The 22,810-nt window shown below is 41.6% G+C and overlaps 2 protein-coding genes across 2 annotated transcripts in view; both read right to left on the bottom strand.

Annotated features, from left to right (window-relative positions):
• Positions 1-22,810, bottom strand: part of LOC308659844 (uncharacterized protein) — a gene marked incomplete at its 5' end in the record, with an annotated part of 114,889 nt that overhangs the window by 50,525 nt on the left and 41,554 nt on the right. The gene's annotated exons all lie outside the window — the stretch shown is intronic.
• The window catches only part of LOC308659130 (GRAM domain-containing protein 2A-like), a 36,428-nt gene that overhangs the window by 10,341 nt on the left and 3,277 nt on the right, over positions 1-22,810 (bottom strand). Inside the window, exons 2-12 of the mRNA XM_081312547.1 lie at positions 17,290-17,418; positions 16,284-16,365; positions 12,547-12,616; positions 9,887-9,990; positions 8,510-8,608; positions 8,156-8,227; positions 7,216-7,284; positions 5,984-6,029; positions 5,172-5,243; positions 4,019-4,103; positions 3,295-3,402 (exon numbers count right to left, since the gene is read on the bottom strand). Of these exons, the coding sequence (XP_081168673.1) occupies positions 3,295-3,402; positions 4,019-4,103; positions 5,172-5,243; positions 5,984-6,029; positions 7,216-7,284; positions 8,156-8,227; positions 8,510-8,608; positions 9,887-9,990; positions 12,547-12,616; positions 16,284-16,365; positions 17,290-17,418 (936 nt within the window). The remainder of the gene's footprint in view (positions 1-3,294; positions 3,403-4,018; positions 4,104-5,171; positions 5,244-5,983; positions 6,030-7,215; positions 7,285-8,155; positions 8,228-8,509; positions 8,609-9,886; positions 9,991-12,546; positions 12,617-16,283; positions 16,366-17,289; positions 17,419-22,810) is intronic.

Raw genomic sequence — 22,810 nt, 5'->3', positions numbered from 1 at the left:
GACAACTTTAAGACTTGTGGACTTCAGCTCCCAGAATTCCTCAGCCAGCTATGCTGGCTGAGGAATTCTGGGAGCTGAAGTCCACAAGTCTTAAAGTTGTCAAGGTTTTAGATCTCTGGTCTAAGGTGTTGAAGGATCTGTTGAAGATAATCATTGAACTACCAGCTGTAAGCTCTGATAAATTGGCAATGTGCCAGAAGACTGGAGATGATGTTCTTGGCTTCAAACTAGAGAAGATGGAGGATTTGGGAAATTATAGACCAGTAGACTGGATGTCTACACTAGACAAGGATATTTGCGAACATTTGTAGAGGAACTCACCAATTAACAAGGGCCAGCATGGTTTTGTCACAAACAAGTTATGCCAGATTAATCTTATCTCCCTTTTTGCAATAGTATTAGGTTAATAGGAAGAATGCTGTGGGCACAGTGTACCTTGAATTCAGCAAAGCATTTAACAAAGTGTCTTATGTTGCTTTGATGAATACAATGGTAAAATATAGGCTAGACTGAGGTTCCTATTGATTCATAGCTGGCTAATGACCACACCCAGAGAATTGGTACAAATGCTTCCACATCAGATTGGAAATCAGTCAAGAAAGATGGCACAGAATTCTGTATTAGCTTCCAAAATATTTGCTAATGATCTGAATAATGGAATTAAGAGGATCATTATTTAGAGATGACACAAAACTAGGAGTGGCTGCCATTTTAGAAGGGAAAGAGAAGGTTCAAAAAGATCTACGCAGGACTGAACCGTGGGACAAAATGAACAGGATAAAGTTTAATTGGGAGAAATGTTGGAAAGAAAAGAAAAAGTTCAAGTAATCTCATCAAATCACTGCAGATGGGGACTGTAGACAAGAAATTAAAAGACGCTTGCTCCTCAGGAGGAAAGCCATGGCAAATCTAGACAGCACGCTAAAAAGCAGAGACATCACCCTGTCAACAAAAGTGTGTATAGTCAAGGCTATGGTCTTTCCAGTTGCAATGTATGGCAGTGAAAGTTGGATGATAAGAAAGGTTGAGCACCAAAGAATTGAGGCCTTTGAACTATAGTGTTGGAGAAGACTCCTGCGAATCCCTTGGACTGCAAGGCGATCAAACCGGTCAGTCCTAGAGGAGATCAGCCCTGACTGCTCTTTAGAAGGCCAGATCCGGAAGCTAAAACTCAAATACTTTGGCCACCTAATGAGAAGGAAGGACTCACTGGAGAAGAGCCTAATGCTGGGAAAGATTGAGGGCAATAGAAGAATGGGACGACAGAGAATGAGGTGGCTGGATGGAGTCACTGAAGCAGTAGGCGTGAGCTTAAATGGACTCCAGAAGATGATAGAGGATAGGAAGGCCTGCAGGAACGTTGTCCATAGGGTCGCGATGAGTCGGACACGACTTCGCAGCTAACAACAACAAATCTCATCAAGAATAGAAGCAACCTAGAACTAAGGAGAAATTTCCTGACAGTGAGAACTATTAACCAATGGAACAACTTGCCTCCAGAAGTTGTAGGTGCTCCATCACTGGAGGTTTTTAAGAGGAGACTGGACAACCACTTGTGTGAAATGGTGTAGGTTCTCCTGCTTGAGCAGGGGCTGGACTAGAAGACCTCCAAGGTCCCTTCCAACTCTACTAATCTGTTCTGTTCAAGTATTCAATAGCAGAGACCTGATCATACAAAATATACATGAAAAGGATCTGGGTGTTTCAACAAATCACAAACTGAATATAAGCCCGGAGTGTGATGCAGAGCTGCTAAAAGGGCAAATACTATTTTGGGAGCATTGAATCCAGATCATAGAAAGGAGTTATCCTATTATATTCTGCCTTGGTCAGATCCTACTTCATGGACCATGCCGTTTTGGATTGCACAATTCAAAAGGGGCAGTTACGAATTAATGGAAGTTCAGAGGGGGGAAAATCCAAGTTCATGAGGATGTGACATAGGGAATGTTTAATCTGCAGAAGGAAAAACTGAGGGGAAATACAATAGCAGTCTTCAAATATTTAAGGGGCTCATTTGGGGAGGAAGGAGTGGACTTATTTTTTGCTGTTCAGAATTCAGGACAATAACCGCAGGGAAATAAAGTCTGAAAAGATATGAGAAGATACCGACTGTGAGTTTAAGAGCTGCCAATTAGTAAAATCGGTTGCCTTATGAGAGGATATGTTCCTCTTCTCTGGAGATCCTCAAACAGAAGTTAGAATTACAGCTAGCCCTCAACTTACAACCACAATGGAAACCGGAATTTCAGTCATAGGTTGTTGCCATTGTAAGTCAAGTTACCTTGTGACCGGCCTCAACTTTACAACTGGTCATAAAGTGAGTCACCATGATCATAAAGTGGATCACATGGTTGCTAAGTAAATCACGTGGTCATTAAGAAGTGAATCCAGCATATCCAATGGAGTTTGTGCTGTTTTCTGCGATATGGAATGCTGCAATTGGTCGTAAATGTGAGCCAGTTCCAAGCATCCAAAATGTGATCCTGTGACCATGGGGGAGGGGCAGTCATAACTTCAAGGACAGATTATAAGCAGCTTTTATTAAAGCCCATCGTAACTTTGAACAATCATTAAATGATCAGTCGTCAGTCATGTACTACCTGTCGCATGAAGGTTTAGCAGGTCCTATTATCTAACGTGGGCTAGTATAGATGATCTCTGAAGACTTTGGGAGGGAGGCATGCTTTTGAGTCAGCAACTACCTGAACTAGTCCCTACAATTTTCATGGCAAGATTTTTTTTTAGAAGTGATTCGTCATTGCTTTCTTCCTGGGGCTGAGAAAGAGGGACTGGCTCAAGGTCACCCAACTGGCTTCCATGCCCATTCAGGACTAAAACTCAAGGTCTCCCAAATTATGGTCTGATGCCTTAATCACTGTATTAAATTGGCCGTTCTAAGCAATCTTTGGGGCAGCAAATATCCCTTCTATGGAAGGAGACTTATGAAGTTTATGCATTAGATACACCATCCGCCTCATTCCATTTTTTTGAAACTACAGTACTTGTGTTTTTTAGTCACTAGTCAGAATTTTACTTTGATATAAATCAGGGGTCCCCAAACCCTGGTCCATGTACTGGTACTGCTCTGTAGCCTGTTGGGAACTGGGCCATGCAAACGGCAGGTCAGAGCACAAAGCTTCATCTGTGCATGCGTGGGATTTAGGTTGCACGTGTGAAACCATCCCCTCCTTGCCACCATCGCCTCTGCAGCCAGTCCGTGGAGCCAAAAGGGTTGGGGGACCGCTGTATACGTTGTCTATCTCTGTACAAATTAAGAAACAAAACACTCACTGATGTTGAAGGTCCAGTTCAGGCCAAGCCCCCATGGAAGTCAGCTGTTCTTCCAGCTGGATGATACGCAGACCAATGTAGCCTGAAGAACAAAGTAGGAGAACGACCCTACGGGAGATGCAAACCAAGCTAGTTAAAAAGTCAGCATTGGGAAAAGCAGTAACCTCTGAAGATATTCCTAGCTCAGCCCTGAAACCCCTTGTATTGACTTCTAAAGAGGTACAAGATCCAGATTCCAAAACAGCTTGAACAACAGTGACTAGAGCAATTTGTTTTTTAGCGTTCTATTTTAAATTCTCTTAATTTTAATCATTTTGTGTTCCTTTTTTTAACTTTTTATTATATTGTAAGCTGTCCAGACTCGGTGCAATCAGTGAAAAGGGAGGCATAAAAAAAATAAATAAAATTTGAACTATTTTCCTTCATTCCTTTACCCACAATTTAAAAAAAAATAGGAAAGATTGTCCGGGAATCTGTTCCTAGCATTCCAGAGGTCGGTTTTAAAGTACAGGGAAACAAATTCCAGCTAAATGTTACAAACTGCTTCCTAGTTATATGCAACAGTTCAACCTGATGAAGCAATAAGGCAGGGGGTTTTTCTTTGCTGGATGTTCAGAAAGAGGTTAGGTAGTTTTCTATCTGAAAATTTGGATTTCTGCACCAAGCAGATGGATGGACCATATGGCCTCGATAGCCCCTTCAAACAGTTTCAAAGTTCACTCACAAAAAGAGGTAGATAATGATAATTGTGTTGAAACGGCACCGTTGAGTCCTCTGGTTTCTTTCTGACTTCATCGTCTGCCCTGCCTCTGCCAAAGGAAAGTTCATCACAAGATAATCAGATCCTTGTTTACAACACAATAGCAACACCAGCATGATTGGCAATTTTTACTTAATTTTGGAAGATAACACCCAGCAAGCGGGCTGAAAACAGCATCTCAAGGAATAGAGCTAAATACCACAAGAGGAATTAATTTACCAAAGCATACAGCTCGTCCTCAGTTAACAAACATTTGTTTAGCGACCGTTCAACTACCCTGAAAAAAGTGACTTATGACCAATCCTCGCATTTACAACCACGGCCGTGTTCCCCCAGTCATTTGACCCAGATGTGTGTGCTTGGCAACCAGCACGTATTCACAATGGTTGCAGCAACCTGGGCCGTGTGATTGTTACTTGTGAACTTCCCAGCCAGCTTCTGACAGGCAAAGTCAATGGGAGAAGCCAGAGTAACTTAATGACCTCATGTTTCACTTTAACAATTGTGCTGATTCGCTTAACTGTGGCAAAAAGGTTGTAACATCAAGCATGACTCATTTAACAACCACCTTGCTTAGCATTGGAAATTCTGGTCCCAATTCTGATCATAAGGATTAAACTCTATCTAAGAATTACTCCAGTTTGCAGGTCTTTGGCTACTACTAATCTAAAGGCAGCTGGTCTTTTCCCTCCATTGTTGTTATTGTTCACTTGGGAAAAACTTGTTCAATTTAGGGCAGCCAAGATCCATTTTTACAGCGCTGTATCTCCCAAGATACGTGACTGAAATTCTATAGCAAACCACTGGTTTTTGGTGGGCCAACGTTTTGGTTTTAAAATACAAGCTAAAATAGGCATCTTCCATCTTTATTATTTCTCTTAGTTCCCTGCAACCCGATTTACTAGAGTTTCTTCTAGTAAATTTCTTTTGCCTTTGCCCCCCCTTAGCCCACCCCTATCATGTAGCCACGACTATACTCTCTGCGGCTCTTGGAGGCAGATTTTATCTTTTTTAAGGACCGTTCCCCCTACTTCCCAAATATTTTCCACTGTACCGAGAAATCCAGACCAGATTTGCCCATCCACAATGCTCAAAACTGAAAGGATCGGTTACTTACTTTGCTGATTGGTCACCTGCTGTTCCTGTTCGCAAGACGCTTCATAGGGTATCTGGATCCTGTCTGCCACGTCTGTTAAATAAGAAGCAAACCCAAGTCCTAGTCAGCACACAACCTAAGAATTGTCAATGAAAGCGGTGGATACTTTCTGTTTTTTTAAGAATCACTGATCAGCAGTAAAGGAACCAATGCTCCAAAAAAAAAATGCTACAGGCCAGCATTTGGTAGGGTAGCAATGAAAGGCTTGGAAAAGATCATTCAGATGCTATGATATGTCTATGACATTATTCAATTTTCCCTGCGACAATCTAGGAAAGCAAAAGTTGGACTCTGAAAAAGCAGAACAGAGAGAGCATTGATGCCTTTGAATTTTAGTGTCTATGGAGATTCTCAGTCATCCAGCTCATGCTTATCCCAAAAGTGCTTTTCAAAAGGCAATTTCAGTCACGTATCTTGGGAGATACAGCGCTGTATTTTATTGCCCTGTACACCGCCCTGAGTCCTTTGGGAGAAGGGCGGTATAGAAATTAAATAAATAAATAAATAAACTAGATTTTGTTTTTTTTCTTAAAGATGTTTCACTTTTCATTCAAGAAGCTTCTTCAGTTCTGACTTCTGATGCCAGTTTGATGACACAATCAACCAACAGGCTGGGGGCAGACTGGGATTTTGGTGTGTCTCACAAAGCTACTCAGAGAAGCTTCGAAAGGTGACCTGGCCTTTAGGTGGAAGCACTTTTGCCATTCCTTCCCATCTATTCATTCAGCCTGAAAACGTGGCCAAATAATAATAATAGAAAACTGCAATCTCACCTGTTTTCTCTGGAAAGTTGTAATTTGCATCTAATTCCTTAGAGTTCTACAAAGAAAGAAGAATGAGGATTGATCGGGGGAAGCGTGTTCAGTAGCTTTTTGTTCAAAGATTGGACTGTACTAGGAATATCTACACAGGTAATCCTCAATTTACGATGAGTTGCTTAGCAACCATTTGAAGTTATAATGAACCTCCCTGGGGGTGTTTATAAGCCAATCAAATTAGCGGAGATGGCCAAATCGACTGCTTTGATTAAAGAAAGAACACAACTAATTTTGTTTCTACTTGGAAACCGCTTTTGGACTTTGTGCTTGTGGTGGAAAAAAACCAAAACTTTGACTTTGGGTTTTGCTGATTAGATAAGGTTTGATGTTGTAGAAATGCCGAGTTTATATTATTATATAAAAGAAAAAAGTTGAGATCTTAAGTTACTACCATATTCTACTATCTCAAAAAGAAATCGGAAGTCCATGCCTTTTTCCCCCCCTCCGCCCTGCATTTTTTTCTCTTCCCTTTTTCCCTCCTTATTTTTCCCTTATCTTCATTTTTCTTTGCATGTTTCATATTTTATATTTTGATAAACCAATAACAATTTGTAAACTTGGGGGTATTATAACCCAGTTCCACGTTATACATTCAACAACAGACCTGTATTAATGGCGGTTTACAGCCTCCTGCAGTCATGTGACTGCATTCTATGATGGTTTTAGTTTCAGTTTTTGACATTTATTTTCGGTTTTTGGCAAACCCAACCTTTAGCAAACCACTGGTTCATTTGACAATTCTGGCAATTACTTAACGCCTGCTGCAAACAAGGTCATGAAATCGAGTTGGTCACATAAGTCATACTTTATGACGGTCAAGCTCCATTACGGTAGTAAGTTGAGGACAACCTGTACTATAAATGAGTCCGTTTGATTGCGTGGTTATCATATCAAATTTGGGCTGCAAGAACTGAGACAACTAGATGGAAGCAAAGATGTGTAGACGATTTTTATGAACACTTTGCTGCCACCCCATGGCCACCTAGAGTTTTGCAGCCCAGGTAAGATGGGCTCTCCAAGATAAATTGGAAGCAATGTAGTGCTTGAAAGAACGACAATTCTCCACCCCTGATACTTTATCATCCCATAAAGTATTATCAGCATGACCATTTATTTCATAATAATAAAAGTGTATGAAAGAGGATGTTTATATTATTTGTGACTTCCTTGCCCTTGAACATACGCACCAGGGGTACCTTCAGGAGATGCTCTGAGCTGATAGAAGGTGCATTTGGACTGCTAGTCTGACTGCTGTCCTGGAAGCAGCACAAAGAGAAAGAGGAAATATTAGTCTGGTCCAACAAAGTGGACCTGAGATATCAGAAGCAACCTTTGACTTTACATCTTGGGGTATTATAAAAGTCTCCCATCTCAGTTTGTGGTATCTAAGACTACCTAATAATTTTGAAAAGCAAGGCAAAACTCACCACAAGCATCTCTGTGTGAATCACAGGTTACAACCACTCATTAAGTGAATGAAGTTACAATGGCACTGAAAAAAGTGACCTAGGACCATTGCAGCATCCCCGTGGTCACTTGACCAAAATCCAGATGCTTGGCAACTGGCATGTATTTATCAGAGCTGCCCTGTCCCAGGGTCATGTGATCACCTTTTGACAAGCAAAGTCAATGGGAAAGGCATATTCCCTTAACACCCATGTTACTAACTTAACAACTGCAGTGATTCACTTAACAACCGTGACAAGAAAGGTCATAACACGGGACAAAATTCACTGAACAACTGTCTTGCTTAGCAATGGAAATTTTGGGCTCTGTTGTGGTCATGAGTCAAGGACTGCCTGTATTAAAAAATGTTAGAATAATAAGTAGAATAATTGGCCACCCAAAATCAGCTGAAAAAGCAAATTCCCTGCTGTGCCCAACAGCAGAGCTAAAATAAACTGGACTTAGATCACAGAATCCTAGAACTGTGACATGGGAAGGGACCACTAAGATCACGTAATCCAACATCTTGTGATGTGCAGGAAGTTAATTAAGCCATACTTGACAGCCCTAAGCCTATTCAGATTAGATGGGTGGGGAAGGATGGATGGATGGATGGGGAAGGATTGCAAAAATCATCTGCGACAGCTATGCAGCAACATTTCCAGTCTGGAGCTTAATTACCTTGAGATGTTTACAAACAGAGAGCAGGAGCTGGTAGGCACTCTCCCGGGACCGGATGGAGCCAAACAGAAACTGCAATAGAGAGTAGAAGACAAACAGGACGTTACAGCACAAAGCAAATTCAGAGACAATACAGCTTGCTTCCTGATGGGGGAGGGATCATCTGTTTTATGCAGCAGGCCCTGATGGAAGTAGTCAGGAAAAATAGTCTGAACTGGGATAAAACAATTTCCAGGGTCTCAGCAACTTTTAGTCCATTGTCTCTTCCAAAGAAGGCCTGACCCACAACTAAGTTTGACTGGTCTTTAGCTTTACCATTCAGGAAAGGTAATCTTGCGAACAGAGGTCTCCTACCTTCTCGCCTTCAGACGTACGGATGCAAATGGCATTGGGTACCAACAAGGCCGTGTTGGCCTTCTTTAGGACACTGATATTTGCCACTGGAATGATAACCTGCCCGGAGAAAAAGGGAGGGAGGAGGAAGTCAGTGGCATAGATCGGCTTTTTATTGTTCCCCATCAGACTTTGGGAGAAATGACTGTGATTGAGTTTACAAGTAGTCCTTGACTTACAACCATTCCTTTATTGACTGTTCGATGTTATAATGGCACTGACAAAAGTGACTTACGGCCATCTTCCACACTTACAACACACTTGCAACGTTCCCATAGTCATGTGATCAAAATTCAGATGCTTGGCAACTGGCTCATATTTATGGCGGTTGCAGCGTGCCGGAGTCATGTGATCCCTTTTTGCAACCTTCTGACAAGCAAAGCCAATGGGGAAGCCGGATTCACTTAACAATCGTATTACTAACTTAATTAACTGTAGTGATTAACTTAACAACTGTGGCAAGAAAGGTCACAAAATGGGGCAAGCCCCACTTACAGTAACAACTGTTTTGCTTAACAACAGAAATTTTGGACTCAACTGTATTCTTAAGTCGAGGACTACCTTTATACCCTGCACAAAGGCATCGTGGCTAAGCAGAGAGCCTGCATACTATCTGGTGAAAGGGCTGGAGTGGGAGCCAGGATCAAATCTGCCTCGAGTGTGGAAATTCTTTAATGCAAACTAAAGATAAATCTTTAACAAGGTAACTTGGCTTGCCGGTAATTGGCTGGGAAGGATGCAAATGGTGATCATGTGACCTCAGGATGCTGCAACTGTCATAAGCACAGGTAGTTAGTCTTCAACTTACGGCCACAATTGAACCCAAAATTTCTGTTGCTGAATGAGACATTTGTTTTGTCCCATTTTACGACCTTTTTTGCCACAGTTGTTAAACGAATCAGTGCAGTTATTAAGTTAGTCATGAAGTTGTTAAGTGAATCTGGCTTCCCCATTGACTTTGCTTGTCAAGTACGAGTCATTTGCCAAGCGTCTGAATTTTGATCATGTGACCATGGAGATGCTGCAAAGGTCGAAAGCGTGAAAACCGGTCACAAGTCACTTTTTCCAGGGCTGTTGTAACTTTGAATGGTCAGTAAATGAACTCTTGTAAGTCGAGGACTACCTGTACACACGGTTTGCCAAGAACCTGAATTTAGATCATAATGTGATCATGGGGATGCTTTGACGGTTGTAAGGGTAAGAACTGGTTGCAAGTCATATTTTTTTTCATTGCAGCCATTGTAAATTTGGGCTGTAAATCAAGGACTACTTGTATTAGCTTAAAATTTGGAGGCAGTGCTACTATTGTTAATCTGCTAAAACCCAGAAAAAACTTACCTTAACTTCCCGTCGAAGCACACTACAGTAGAAGCAGATATGAGTGTTAGCGATGTACAGGCGGCCATAATAAGGCATCTCCCGTTGCCAGGCACATGAAAACGCTGCGAAACAAGAGAAGGAATTAGGGATTAATGAGGGTGGTGGGGAATTCAGGAACATAGGAAGCTGTCCTAGCCTAGGGAGCGACCTACCAGAACATTACAGAACAGTGTGATGACTGTTTCATTCATAAAATCCATGATACGGGTCCCAAGGTTTCCACTCTCTTCCCTAGCTGCTTTCTTAAAATTCACTGTGTCGTACATGTACTGTAATGTACAATATGCTTTATTTTGGGGACACAATGAGCCAACAGAAGGACAGGCACTTTGCTTCCTCCAATGGATTGGTAGCTAGGATAAAAAAGACTGATTTCAAAAATTCCACATCAGAAAGAACGGTGAGACACACCTTCCATCATTCTGACGTGGGAAGCCTATGAAAACTACTATGAGAGAATTGGCAATGTAGTATATTGGTCGCATCGCTAAATTCCAGGTGTTTATTTCCAAAGGAAAATATAGCCAGAACATTTAGCAATGGCACTTACATATATACCGCTACATAAGAGTTTTACAGCCCTCTCTAAGCGGTTTAGACTCAGCAACAATCTGGGTCCTCATTTTACCAACTTTGGAAGGATGGAAGGCAGAGTCAACCTTGAGGCGGTCAGGATCGAACTCCTGGCAGCCGGCAGAGTTAGCCTGCAATACTGCACTCTAACTACGGCACCAGCACAGCTCTTTTTTAAGCTTTAAAAAACTGGTAACCCTTTGATAAAAGTTAAAAAAAGGGCTGATAACTTATGAGAGCTAAAATGAGATCTCAGGCAATCTATTTTTTTAAAAAAAGTTTATGCAATTTTTATAATGCCTACAAATCAGTATCCACTACCTGAAAGGGTTGAGATTCTTGCTGTAGTGAAAGAACTAATCTGGATTAATGTAAAAAAAAAAGACAGAGAGAGATCCACAGTTTACACTGTCCCATCTTAATAAAAAACAGCAAATGCAGATCTGGAAAAGAGCCCCTCCCATTTTACACCAATGTCTTCTAACATGTTTTGTGAAAGTCTTTGTAGAATGGATGAAACAGTTCTTGGAGAAGTCAGTCCACCATGTGTCACAGGTAATTCTTGACTTACAATCAGTGGTGGGATTCAGCCGGCTGGCACCACTTCAGCAGAACCAGAAACTAATTTTTTGTTGCCCAGGCCCAGAACGGACTTCCGGAAGCGGCATCCACACAGAGAACCGGTTGTTCCACATATTTGAATCCCACCACTGCTTACAATCATTTGTTTAGTTCAGGGGTAGGCAACCTCGACTCTTTTATGACTCATGGACTTCAACTCCCAGAATTCCTGAGTCAGCTGGGAGTTGAAGTCCATGAGTCATAAAAGAGCCGTGGTTGCCCACCCTGGTTTAGTTCAAAGTTACAACAGCACTAATAGTGACTTATGACTGGTCCTTGCACTTAAAACAGTCACAGCATCCCAATAGTCACATGGTCAAAATTTGGGCACTTGGCAAACAGAATTTATTTACATTAGTTGCAGTGTCCTGGGATCACATGATCACCATTTGCAAACTTCCCAGCCAGCATCCGACAAGCAAAGTCAATGAGGGAAGTCAGCAAAATTTCCCTCACTTAATGAACTTGTAATTCACTTAACTGCAGTGATTCGCTTAACAGCCATGGGAAAAAGGTCATAAAATCAGGCACGGCTCCCTGGCTTAGCATTGGGAAAATCTGGTCCCAATTGTAGTCATAAGTCGAGGACTACCTGTATAGGGTCTTTCTCAATATAAGAGACTGTGGAAAACGAAAATATTGGCTATTGTTCTTTTATGCAAGGTTTAGGCCCAGGTAAACTGAATCAGGCCGCATGGACAAAGCATTGAACCAAAGTCTGTGGTATGCTTAATTTTGCAGCTCGCAATTGTATTTTATTTAATATGATTTTGCTAAGCTTGCTTGTTTCAAATGTGTTTAGAACATAAGGACTGGAACAGTAAGAAATAGGGAACTGAAAGTAGCTGATGGATGCGGGTTCCAATGTACACGGGTATATGTGGAAAGTTATGTTCAGCAGAAGGTCAGCAGGTCAGTAAAAAGTCAGCAAAAGTCAGCAGAAGTCAGCAAAAGTCAGCAGACCATCTGACTATAGTCTTGGAACGAGAAAGGGTACAAAGGGTTGGGACTGGACCTGATTGATTTGCCATTGGCCTATAGCTGTCCTTTTGGAATCTGCTATGCCATATGGTCCTCATTGCAATGGGTTATTAATGTAAGTGATGTTGTGTTATTTTTATTTTATTTTATTTATTTATTTTAATTCCATTTATATCCCGCCCTTCTCCGAAGACTCAGGGCGGCTTACAAGCTTAGCAGTAGCCTTCATTCTATGTATATGCCTGCTTATTAGGGCTTTCACACACACCCCAAGCGGCATTATTATGCTTGCTATGTTCCAAATTATTAGCAAAATAAACCTCTGAATCTTAAAGTAAGAATTATTGTTTTGTGCTGCTGTCTCTTGTCTTTTTCATTGGGTTTTTCCACGACAAGACTTAAGAACCACAGAGATGGGATGGCATCCTGCAGGAATCACTTACTTCCCAGGAGGTTCTCCTCTTCAGAGAAATCTTTGAAGACACGGTGGAAATTCACAGCATGCTTTGCCAGCTTGAGAGGGGAGAAAGCAATTAAATGTTCAGAGCTTAACTTTTTTTAAAAAAAGCAAACCAAAACGAATGCTGTCTGCCAAGCAACTGGTCAATTTTGCAAAATTCAACAATAGCAAAGGAAGGGTTTGATAAAACATCAATGTTTATGCTGATCTATCAGACTGAACAAATTATCTTATCATGGAGGTGACAATATTGCTAACTCACTCCTGAGTCCCTTCCACTCATTTCAATGTACCTCACACCCTCTGCAACATTTGCAAATCTTGCCAATTACTTGATTATTTATTTACTCCTAAATTGAAGCAGGGCTAAATTGTGAAAACGGGTGAAAATAATTCCATGGGGCACCTTCCAATTCTGCCATTCCTGAACTTTTTGCCTGTTAAAAAAATCAAAATCAAAACACCCCAAACAGGGAAAAATAGCTCTAACTGGATGGTGGGGAATGGAAGGATTTATACTCCTTGCAGACAGCTGGTCATTTGCATTCTTTTAGATAGACAATGAGGCCACCTGGATGTTTATCTGTGTTGTCAGGATCAAAGAGGCCATCTATGTCAAAATTAAACAGCCCCCTCTCCATAGAGAGGGAGGGATATGATATTATCTATCTCCAGTCTACAACACAGTCCTTGCAACAGTTCCAAGAAGGCTCCACATCCATTTGTATTACTCAAGTGACCCTGACGGGTGGCCTCAATAGAATGCAAATGACCAGCTGTCTTCAAGGAATATAAATCCTTCCATTCTCCACCATCCAGTCAGAGCTGAAGAAGAAGCTTGGATGAGAAGCAAAACATCTTCAAAAAAACCCAAGAAAGTCCAGTTGTCTCGTGAAAAAGCATCTTTGGGGCTGTTCTTTGATATACATTTAGTATTTCAGAAGCATTCCATTGACCTTTTAAGGAAACTGAATTTGCTCTGAACTTTCCTACTGTTCAAATGTGTGATACACTGATTAAGTTGGTGTCAACTCTTAGTGACCACATAGTAGATCTTCTCCAAGATGAGTGATGGTATTCTCATAATGACATATAAAGACAAAGATAAAGGTTTCCCCTGTCCAGTTGTGTCTGACTCTAGGGGGTGGTGCTCATCTCCATTTCTTTAGCCAAGAGAGAGCCAGCATTGCCCCAAACCCCATGATAATAGGGCCAGCATGACTATATGCAGAGGGCGCATGGAATGCTGTTGTAAACTCTACAATGAACCTGGCTGAAGCCATCTTGTTTGTTCTAGGTTGCCACATGAATGGGAGGGAGTGTTTTGTAAGTCTAAACAATTCTGTGTCCCGTGGGAACCAAGGTCATTCTGTCGGTTATGTTACGGGTTTCGGCGGGATGTTAGAAAGCCCGCCAAAGTATTCTATTGGGAAACTGATTGCATAACACTGGGGTGGGAAGTTTGACTTTGTAATAGTGTAACTCTTTGGAGGAAATTTTAGATTTGGTTTCACTTTTGACCATACCGATATTTGTATCAAATAAACCTGTTATTTGAGGAAACCTCTAGCTTGGGGTTCTGATTTATTTGGCTATCTATCGGAACCATGACAGCTGTTACCTTCCCACCAAAGTGGTACCTATTTATCTACTTGCATTTGCATGCTTTCAAACTGCTAGGTGGGCATGAGCTGGGGCAAATAACAGAAGCTCACCCTGTCGTGTGGCGCTTGGGTCTCAAACCCTGACTATCAGCTTTCCAGCTGGTAAATTTGGCATCTTTAACCACTGAGCCATCGCACCCCTTAATGACATATAAAGGTAAAGGTAAAGGTTCCCCCGCACACGCGTGCTAGTCGTTTCCGACTCTAGGGGCCGGTGCTCATCTCCGTTTCAAAGCCGAAGAGCCAGCGCTTGTCCGAGGACGTCTCCGTGGTCATGTGGCCGGCATGACTAGACGCCAAAGGCGCACAGAACGCTGTTACCTTCCCACCATAGTGGTCCCTATTTTTCTACTTGCATTTTTACGTGCTTTCGAACTGCTAGGTTGGCAGAAGCTGGGACGAGTAACAGGCGCTCACTCTGTTACGCGGCACTCGGGATTTGACCCGCCAAACTGCCGACCTTCTGATCGACAAGCTCAGCGTCCTAACCCACTGAGCCACCGCGTCCCTTAATGACATATACCTTCATTTAAAAGAAAAAGCACACTCTTTTAAGGACCATAATATTCACATTTTGGACAGGGAAGAGAGATGGCTAGAGAGAGGAGGGAAGAATCCATTTATACTAAAGTGGAAAATCCTTCCCTCAATAGAGGGGGAGACTGAGAATCTTCATCGATCTATTCTCATAACAGTTTAAAGTTTCTTATTAAAGCTGCTTGTGCTTCTGCTTCAGATTTTCTGTGGAAACTCAACTCTGGCCTTAATCAACTTTTCATACATAAACACAGAAAACATTGACCACAAATTACTTGGCAAGCTCTTCCATCCTACTAATCCATGCTCTTAAAAATATTTTTATGGATATTCTGTTCCCAGATTACTCTAATTTACAATAATGATAATAATTTACACATTCTTTAAAAGGAATGTGTATGTCTGGGAAAAATGTATGAGCAAAACCAACATAATTTTTTATTCTTTAAATTTGGTCTGAGCATGTACAATGAAAGCATGATTTGAGAACTGTGCATAACGTAGATCACTCAACCCCTATCAGTTGTCCTTCCTCCAGATGGGATTACGGAGTCCCAAGCTAATCAAATAAATCTGGTTAAAAGACAGGTTCAGTGTGGGGTTTTCACTCTATGGATCAAGGGTTGTCAAACATTTTCAAGCTGTGGAATCTCTTAGTTTACACAGAATCCTGGAAGTCCATAGAATGTAGTTTGAAAAAGCTGGATATAGATTTCTATTGCTATATCAGTTCTGAAAACAACAGGTTAAAGCAGCATTGCTTGAACTTGGCAAATTTAGATGTATGGACTTCAACTCCCAGAATTCTCCAGCTGGGTAGAAAATTCTAGGGGCTGAAGCTGAGTTTGAGAAACACTAAGTTAAAGCTACTGTAAAAGCACACTAAGCAGCAAGTTTTCAACAGCTTTTGGAAACATTTTTTACCACAGGCAACCTGCAAAGTATAGCAACTCTAATAAGCCTGAGGAAGGCAAGGTTCCATTACAGCCAGCACAATCCAAAATGCCCACTAAGTGGCAGCATAGAGTTGGGTGTATTTTCGTAGCCATCTAGTGGTCATCTGGATTTGTGCAGCCCAGATTCAAATGTATTCCTACTCCGAAACCCCTTGAGTTGCAAAATTCATTTCCATATAGCAAGAAAGATTTAAGGAATATCCACTGAACGTTTTAAGGCACTGATTAAGTTATAAATCTCCAGAAAAAAGGGGGCTGAAAGAAAGGATTAAAATTCCATGACCATGAAAATTTCCAGGGGAATGAGTTTACTCTAGCACAGAATTAAATCTGCAGCATCTTGAATATCACCAACCTCAACAACAGCTGAGAAAGCTACTAGGGATACAGCACATCTGCCCCTCCAGATCCAGCCTCTATTCTCCATTCCAGATGCACAAAACTGGCCCATGTGGATTGGAAAATCTGGGCAGGGAAATCAAAGCCTCTAAGCAAAGGTAGAATCACAACAGTTACATCATCATTGGGGCTGGCCCTAGGAAAGTCACCTAGCCCAAACTTACATTAGAGACAGAAGCCTTTCTCTGAACAGAAACTGTTTCCTTCTCATCCTCTTTGGAGACAGGCGCATCGTATGTTTTGGATCTAAAAGCAGAGGTAGAAACCAAACGGATCAATAGATATTTATTTACCTATCAAATCCCTAATTCTTCAGAATAAATGTTAAAAGTGGAAGGTGCCAAGCAAGTTTCAACAAACCAGCTTTGTTCACGCAATACCTTTCGACAGGTCCAATGGTTACACTCACATAACACTCTAAGCTTGGCTGATTTTAACAGAACAACAGAGTTGGGAGGAACCTTGGAGGTCTTCTAGTCCAGCCCCCTGTTCAAGTAGGAGATCCTGTACGATTCTGGACAAATGACGGTCCAATCTCCTCTTAAAAACCTCCAGCGATGGATATCCCAAAGGTGCTGTTTCAAAAGGCAACTGGACTTTGTTTTTCCTTGAAGACGTTTCACTTCTCATCCTACAAGTTTCTTCCATTCTGAAACTTCCTGGATGAGAAGGGAAATGTCTTCAAGGAAAAACAAAGTCCAGTTGCCATTTGAAAAAGCACCTTTGGGACAACCATGACTTGGATGATTGAGAATCTCCATAGACCTCCAGTGATAGAGCACCCACAATTTCTGAAGGCAAGTCGTTCCACTGACTAGTTGTTCTCACTGCCAGGAAATTTCTCCCTATTAGTTTTTCTGTGGCTTATCTAGACTGTGATCTCAGGCCTTTTGATTAGTATATTTTCTGTGTCTCACATAAATCCAGCAAGGATTAATCTAATAACCGGATTAAGTGAGCTATGTGAACAGTCACTTAGATTTCTCCAAGTTGGACTAGAGAGATCATCCGTGCTACTCATCCTACGTTCCCTACCCCCAGTGCAGTAACCCACTGCTGGACTACAATGCCCATTTTTTCTCCAGCCAGAAAGGAGTAGCTGGCATTAATGGGTGTTATAATCTGATTCAATTGGCAGGGATCTTCTCTGGAAGGACTACCCAGACTCACCGAGTCAAAAGTGCATTGTGTTCAGTTTGGAGCCCCTCGGCAACAAATTCTTCCAGGCTGTAGGATTTTTTCTGCTCTGACATCTTCCTTTTGCTCTTTCGGTTTTTTCCAGACATGTCAGGGATGCAGCTGGGAGAACAACAACATTTGGTCAGTTGTGTCATTCAGTCCTCCCTCACCTCCAGACACAGGTGGATACTGGCATTCCTCATCCGGAGTCATCCTGGTGAGTAACTGCCCGTCACCATCATCTCAAAGAGAGCCGCTTCCACTGCGCCCATTACACAGATGATCCCCTAAGGCTCAGTTGTTATTGTGAACAAGAGCCTCCAGGAAAGGGGGAAGGGCTGTAGAAATACGATAAAACGAGTTAAATAAGGAGAGAGCAGAATTCCTGAGTCTTAAAAGGCCATTACCTGGGTAGTTATTAAAAAAACCCGAATTGCACGGTGCTGCTGAAATAGCGAAGTGAAAAGTTCTACGGCTGTGAAAAAGAAGCACCTTTTCTCTGCCCTTGTTCAGTTTTGTTTTGCTTGGCTTTTGATCCTCTGCATCAAGCAGTTTCTCATTGGCCTGTCATTAACTCAAAGCAATTATCTTTCCATCAATTAACTGTGTATTTATAGGTTGCCTTGCCCCAATACAAACCCTGAGATCTTGGCTGCCGAGCCGATGACAAGAACAGAAAACTACTTCTGGGTGCAACTTGGCATGGCCTTTAGCTCTCAATAAAGTATAAAACAGCAATTAGCTTAGGGAACTTCCATGCCCAGGAATAGTCTACCTCCGAATACCAGTTGTTTGGGATTAAACACAAAAGGAATGTTCCTTTCCTTTGGTCTTGCTTTTAATCAGGTTTAGATGAATTTTTCATCTGGCCTATGGAACACTCCCGGATATGACTGGACAGGGGAAACCTTTACCTTTATTAAGTTACATATTCTCATGAAGGCCAAAACTGCTGAAATTGTCAATGTCAACAGAGCGTATGAAGCAAAACTGCTATTTTTGTTAAACTATGATAGCTAAATAAGCATAGTAGCCAAATGGAATCTCTCTGCATGGAGCTTACGAACACAACTAGGAACAGAATTTCCATTGATAACCAAGTGGTTTTTAAGTAGGTTGCGCCTGATTTTACAATCTTTTTTCCCCATGTCTGTTAAGCGAATCACTGCCCTTAAGTGAATTGAGCAGTCGTTAAGCAAATCCAGCTTCCTCCATTGACTTTGCTTGTTGGAAGCCAGCTGGGAAAGTTAAAAATGATGATCACATGACCCCAGGATGCTGCAACCCTTGTAAATATATGCCAGTTGCCAAGAGTACAAATTTTGATGAAGTTAAGAACAACCTGTGCTGGAACTTCCCAATTAGATATTCATGGTGCAAAGATCAATATGAAATGTTAAAAAGTTGTTTTTTAAAAATAAAAAGACCACATCATGCTTACAGGCATAAATATTATCAACAATGCCATACAAATAAAGGGGACAAAAGAAATCCAGCCTCTGAATAATTTGGAAGATGGAATAGTTATTAACTGGAAATTGCAAGTGTTGGATAAGTGCTTGAGATATTCTTTACAAAACAGGATCTGAAACACAAATCCACCCAGTTGGGTGGCTTTCACATTCCTGAGATTCTCCGGCAAGCCCCAAGGGATCTGTTCCCGAAGGAAGTTTGGCTATGGTGTGGATGTACAGCTTCATTTGCGGAGCTGCCATGCTCTGCCAACTGGCTTGGTTGGCAATTAAGTCTGATCAAAAAAACACTTTAGTCTCCTCCTAGAGCAGTGTTTCTCAACCTTGGCAACTTTACGATGGGTGGACTTCAAATCCCAGAATTCCCCAGCCAAACCATGCTGGCTGTGGAATTCTGGGAGTTAAAGTCCACTCATCTTAAAGTCCCCAACATTGAGAAACATTGTCCTAGAGCAAGGCTCTTCAAACTTGGCCTTTATGACTTGTGGACTTCAACTCCCAGAATTCCTCAGGCTGAGGAATTCTGGGAGTTGAAGTCCACAAGTCATGAAAGGGCCAAGTTTGAAGACCCCTGTCCTAGAGTATTAAGAAACCATTCCTACCATCTCCAACTACCCTAGCTACTAGTCCAGTCAAATGGCTCCTAATGGGAGTTAAGGTCCAGCTTGTCCAGAGCTGGATTTAAATGAACCTCAGCCTCAACACATCTGGGCAATCTTGGTTTAACTGTGTTTTTCCATCACAGGATCAAAATAAGCAGGAAGAGTTGGAACCTTCCATTACCGACAGCAGCTAAAATGGGAACTCAAATATAAATAATGCATCAACATCCTTTTCCCTGAACCCAGGACAGTAGGAGGCTAGATAACCCTGCTCCACAATGCAGGGACATCACATACCTCTCCAAAAATGGATACCACGTAGGATAACATAGCATAATATAGTATAATAAAGAATCTGGGTATGTCAGCTCTAGTGCGATCTCTTCTTACTGAGCTACAACGACCATGGGTTTCAACCACTTGTACATTCAAGATCATTTTTAAAAGTTTACAGTTCCAAAACTCATCTTGTTTAGTTTTTAAAAGGACCTGAATTTTTCCAGGGGAAAAAAATGTGAAAAGGGATGATGTGATTGCTTTTGCTGCTATCTTTCTGTGGAACTGAAAATTATTTTTGCTAAGGACTCTATGATTCTGATTTTAAATGCAATTTTAAAAAATTGATAGCAAGCTTTTTTCAAAAAATAGGCAAATCAAAGGAGTCCATTTCATGAATGGAATGACTTTTGACCTCTCATTCTTTTTCAGCCATTTACCTTACAGGATTATTGTTGTGGAAGAAAATGAAAGGAGAAAGCCACACTCACACAGACACACAAAACACACAAACAGCAGAGTAGTTTACTTAAATAAGTTTGTAGTAGCTCTCTCCAATCTGGTACCCTTAAAATATAATGGATTTCAACCACCATAATCCCCAGCCGCCTTGGGGTGGTTACCACACTGGGGAAAGCTTATGGTAACCAGATTCTAATTTCCAAAGCTCAACGGAAGAAAATTTCTAAATGATCTTGTTTGATCTTGAAAGGCCAACCTGGGTTGGACGTGGAGAATAGGAACTCAAAAAATATTACAGAAAAATATTACACAAAATATGACAGAAGCACTTCACTCCTTCATTAATGACCTCCCCCCCAAAAAAAAAGACCCTTACATGATTATATCCATGTAGTCATCAGTCTTGACTTTTCTACTTCTGAGCCTATCAGGAGAAACTAAGCTGTGTCTAGAGCGTATGTATATTTGTGGTTTCCCAGCTTATACACTTTATACACTTATGATTGTGTATCATCTGACCCATCCACTGCGATAATCAAGTTCGCAGATGATACAACTGTGGTGGGTCTTATTACAGGTGGGGATGAGACAGCATATAGGGCGGAGGTACAAAAACTATCCATATGGTGTAGTAACAACAACTTGCACCAAAACATCGGCAAGACGAAAGAGATGGTGTTAGACTTCCGGAGAAAAAAGGAGGAACCTGCCCCACTTTACATTGGAGAGAACTGTGTAGAGAGAGTTTCCTCCTTTAAATTTCTGGGAGTCTACCTCTGTGAATATCTGACCTGGAAAGTTAACACAACCCAGGTGGCTAGAAAGGCCCAACAGAGGCTTCACTTTCTTAGGGTCTTGCGGAAGAACAGGGCAGAACAACAGCTAATGACCCTCTTTTACCGGTCTACTATAGAGAGCGTCCTCTCGTATGGTATTGTGGTTTGGTATGCTGGTCTGACAGCCGTGGATAGGAAAGTATTACAGAGGGTAGTCAGCACAGTACAAGACATTGTGGGCTGTTCCCTGACACCACTGGATGACATCGCCAGGGCTCGTTGCCTTGGAAGAGTGAGGAAGATTCTCAGGGATGACTCACACCCTGGACGGTATCTCTTTACTCTCCTACCATCCGGTAGGAGATATAGGAGTATAGCCAGCCGTACCAACAGGCTGAAAAATAGCTTTTATCCGTGGGCTGTTAGGCTTTTAAATGAGACATAATCTTATGCAGAATTGACTTGGGGGGCCGGTGTGTGGTGTAGTTGGTTCACATGGTGTGGTAGGGTGGAGGGTTTGTTGTCACTGTGTGTTGGGGGGAGAGAGCACGGGGGGAGGCTCAGCTAATCTCAATGTACACGTTGTACTTTGACAATAAAGGTTTATTATTTATTACTATTAAGAAAACAAAACAACCCTACATATAAAATAAATCCATACATTTCAAGTTATATATTCAATCAATCAATACAGGTAGTCCTCAACTTAACAGTTTAGTGACTGTTCCAAGTTCCAACAGCACTGAAAAAAGTAATGATCATTTTTCACACTTATGACCATTGTAGCATCCTCATGGCAATTGTCTCATATTTGTGATGGTTGCAGTGTCCTGGGATCACGTGATCCCCTTTTGCAACCTTCTGACAAGCAAAATCAATGGGGAAGCCAGATTCACTTAACAACTATGGCAAAAAAGGACATAAAATGAGGCAACAACTGTCTTGCTTAGCAATAGAATGTTTGGGGTCAATTATGGTCGTAAGTCGAGGACTATCTACATTTTAAATCACATTAACCCACTTCTTTCAGTCAGCCTGGCATCTCTTTCCTGATGAGATAGAATTCTGTAAGCTGAATTTCCTGCAGAGCAGTTGTGCTGAAGAAATAATAACTCTCTGAGTAAAAAAGTACGGAAACAACAAAGTTATGAGTGATTTTCTTTAGTGAAAGCTGAAAACTCTGGGAGCTGGGATTTAATACCTGCTATCATTTTTTTTCCATCTGGGGCTATGTGTGGTGATACAGGCTCTGACTTGTCAGTGCTCCTCAATTTTTGGCAAGCTCCAAGCATCCCACACTGGGGAACTAATAAAAAGTCAGATTTTATATGCCCGTGCACATTGCCTCCAGGTATGCATGTAAGCATGCATGTAAAATTGCACCGATAACTATTGTGATCTAGAATTGAAACACACACAGCAAAAAGTGGTTTGTGCTTGAATGGGAAACCCCTAATGCAATGTTTTTCAACTTTATGATACGCGGTCTTCAAGAGCCTTGGTGGAGCAGTGGGCTAATGCCTCCTTAAGTAACACCAGCTGCCTGCAATTAGTGCAGGTTCGCATCCCACCAGGCTCAAGGTTGACTCAGCCTTCCATCCTTCCGAGGTAGGTAAAATGAGGACCCAGATTATTGGGGGCAATTAAGCTGACTTTGTAATAATGCCGCTTGGGGGGTGTATGAAAGCCCTAATAAGCAGGCATATACATAGAATGAAGGCTACTGCTAAGCTTGTAAGCCGCCCTGAATCTTCGGAGAAGGGCGGGATATAAATGGAATTAAAATTTAAAAAAAAATTCCCAGAAATCTCCAGCTAGCATGGAGAATTCTGGGAGTTGAAATCCACATATTTTAGACTTGCAAAGACTGAGAGACACTGCTCTAATCTAATGGTTTAAACAAAAGGATTATCTAATGCAGTGA

The sequence above is a fragment of the Vipera berus genome (assembly GCF_964194415.1).
Source record: "Vipera berus genome assembly, chromosome: 1".
Lineage (NCBI taxonomy): Eukaryota > Metazoa > Chordata > Lepidosauria > Squamata > Viperidae > Vipera > Vipera berus.
Note: the sequence above shows the minus strand (reverse complement) of the source record. Positions and strands in the feature narration are given on the sequence as shown.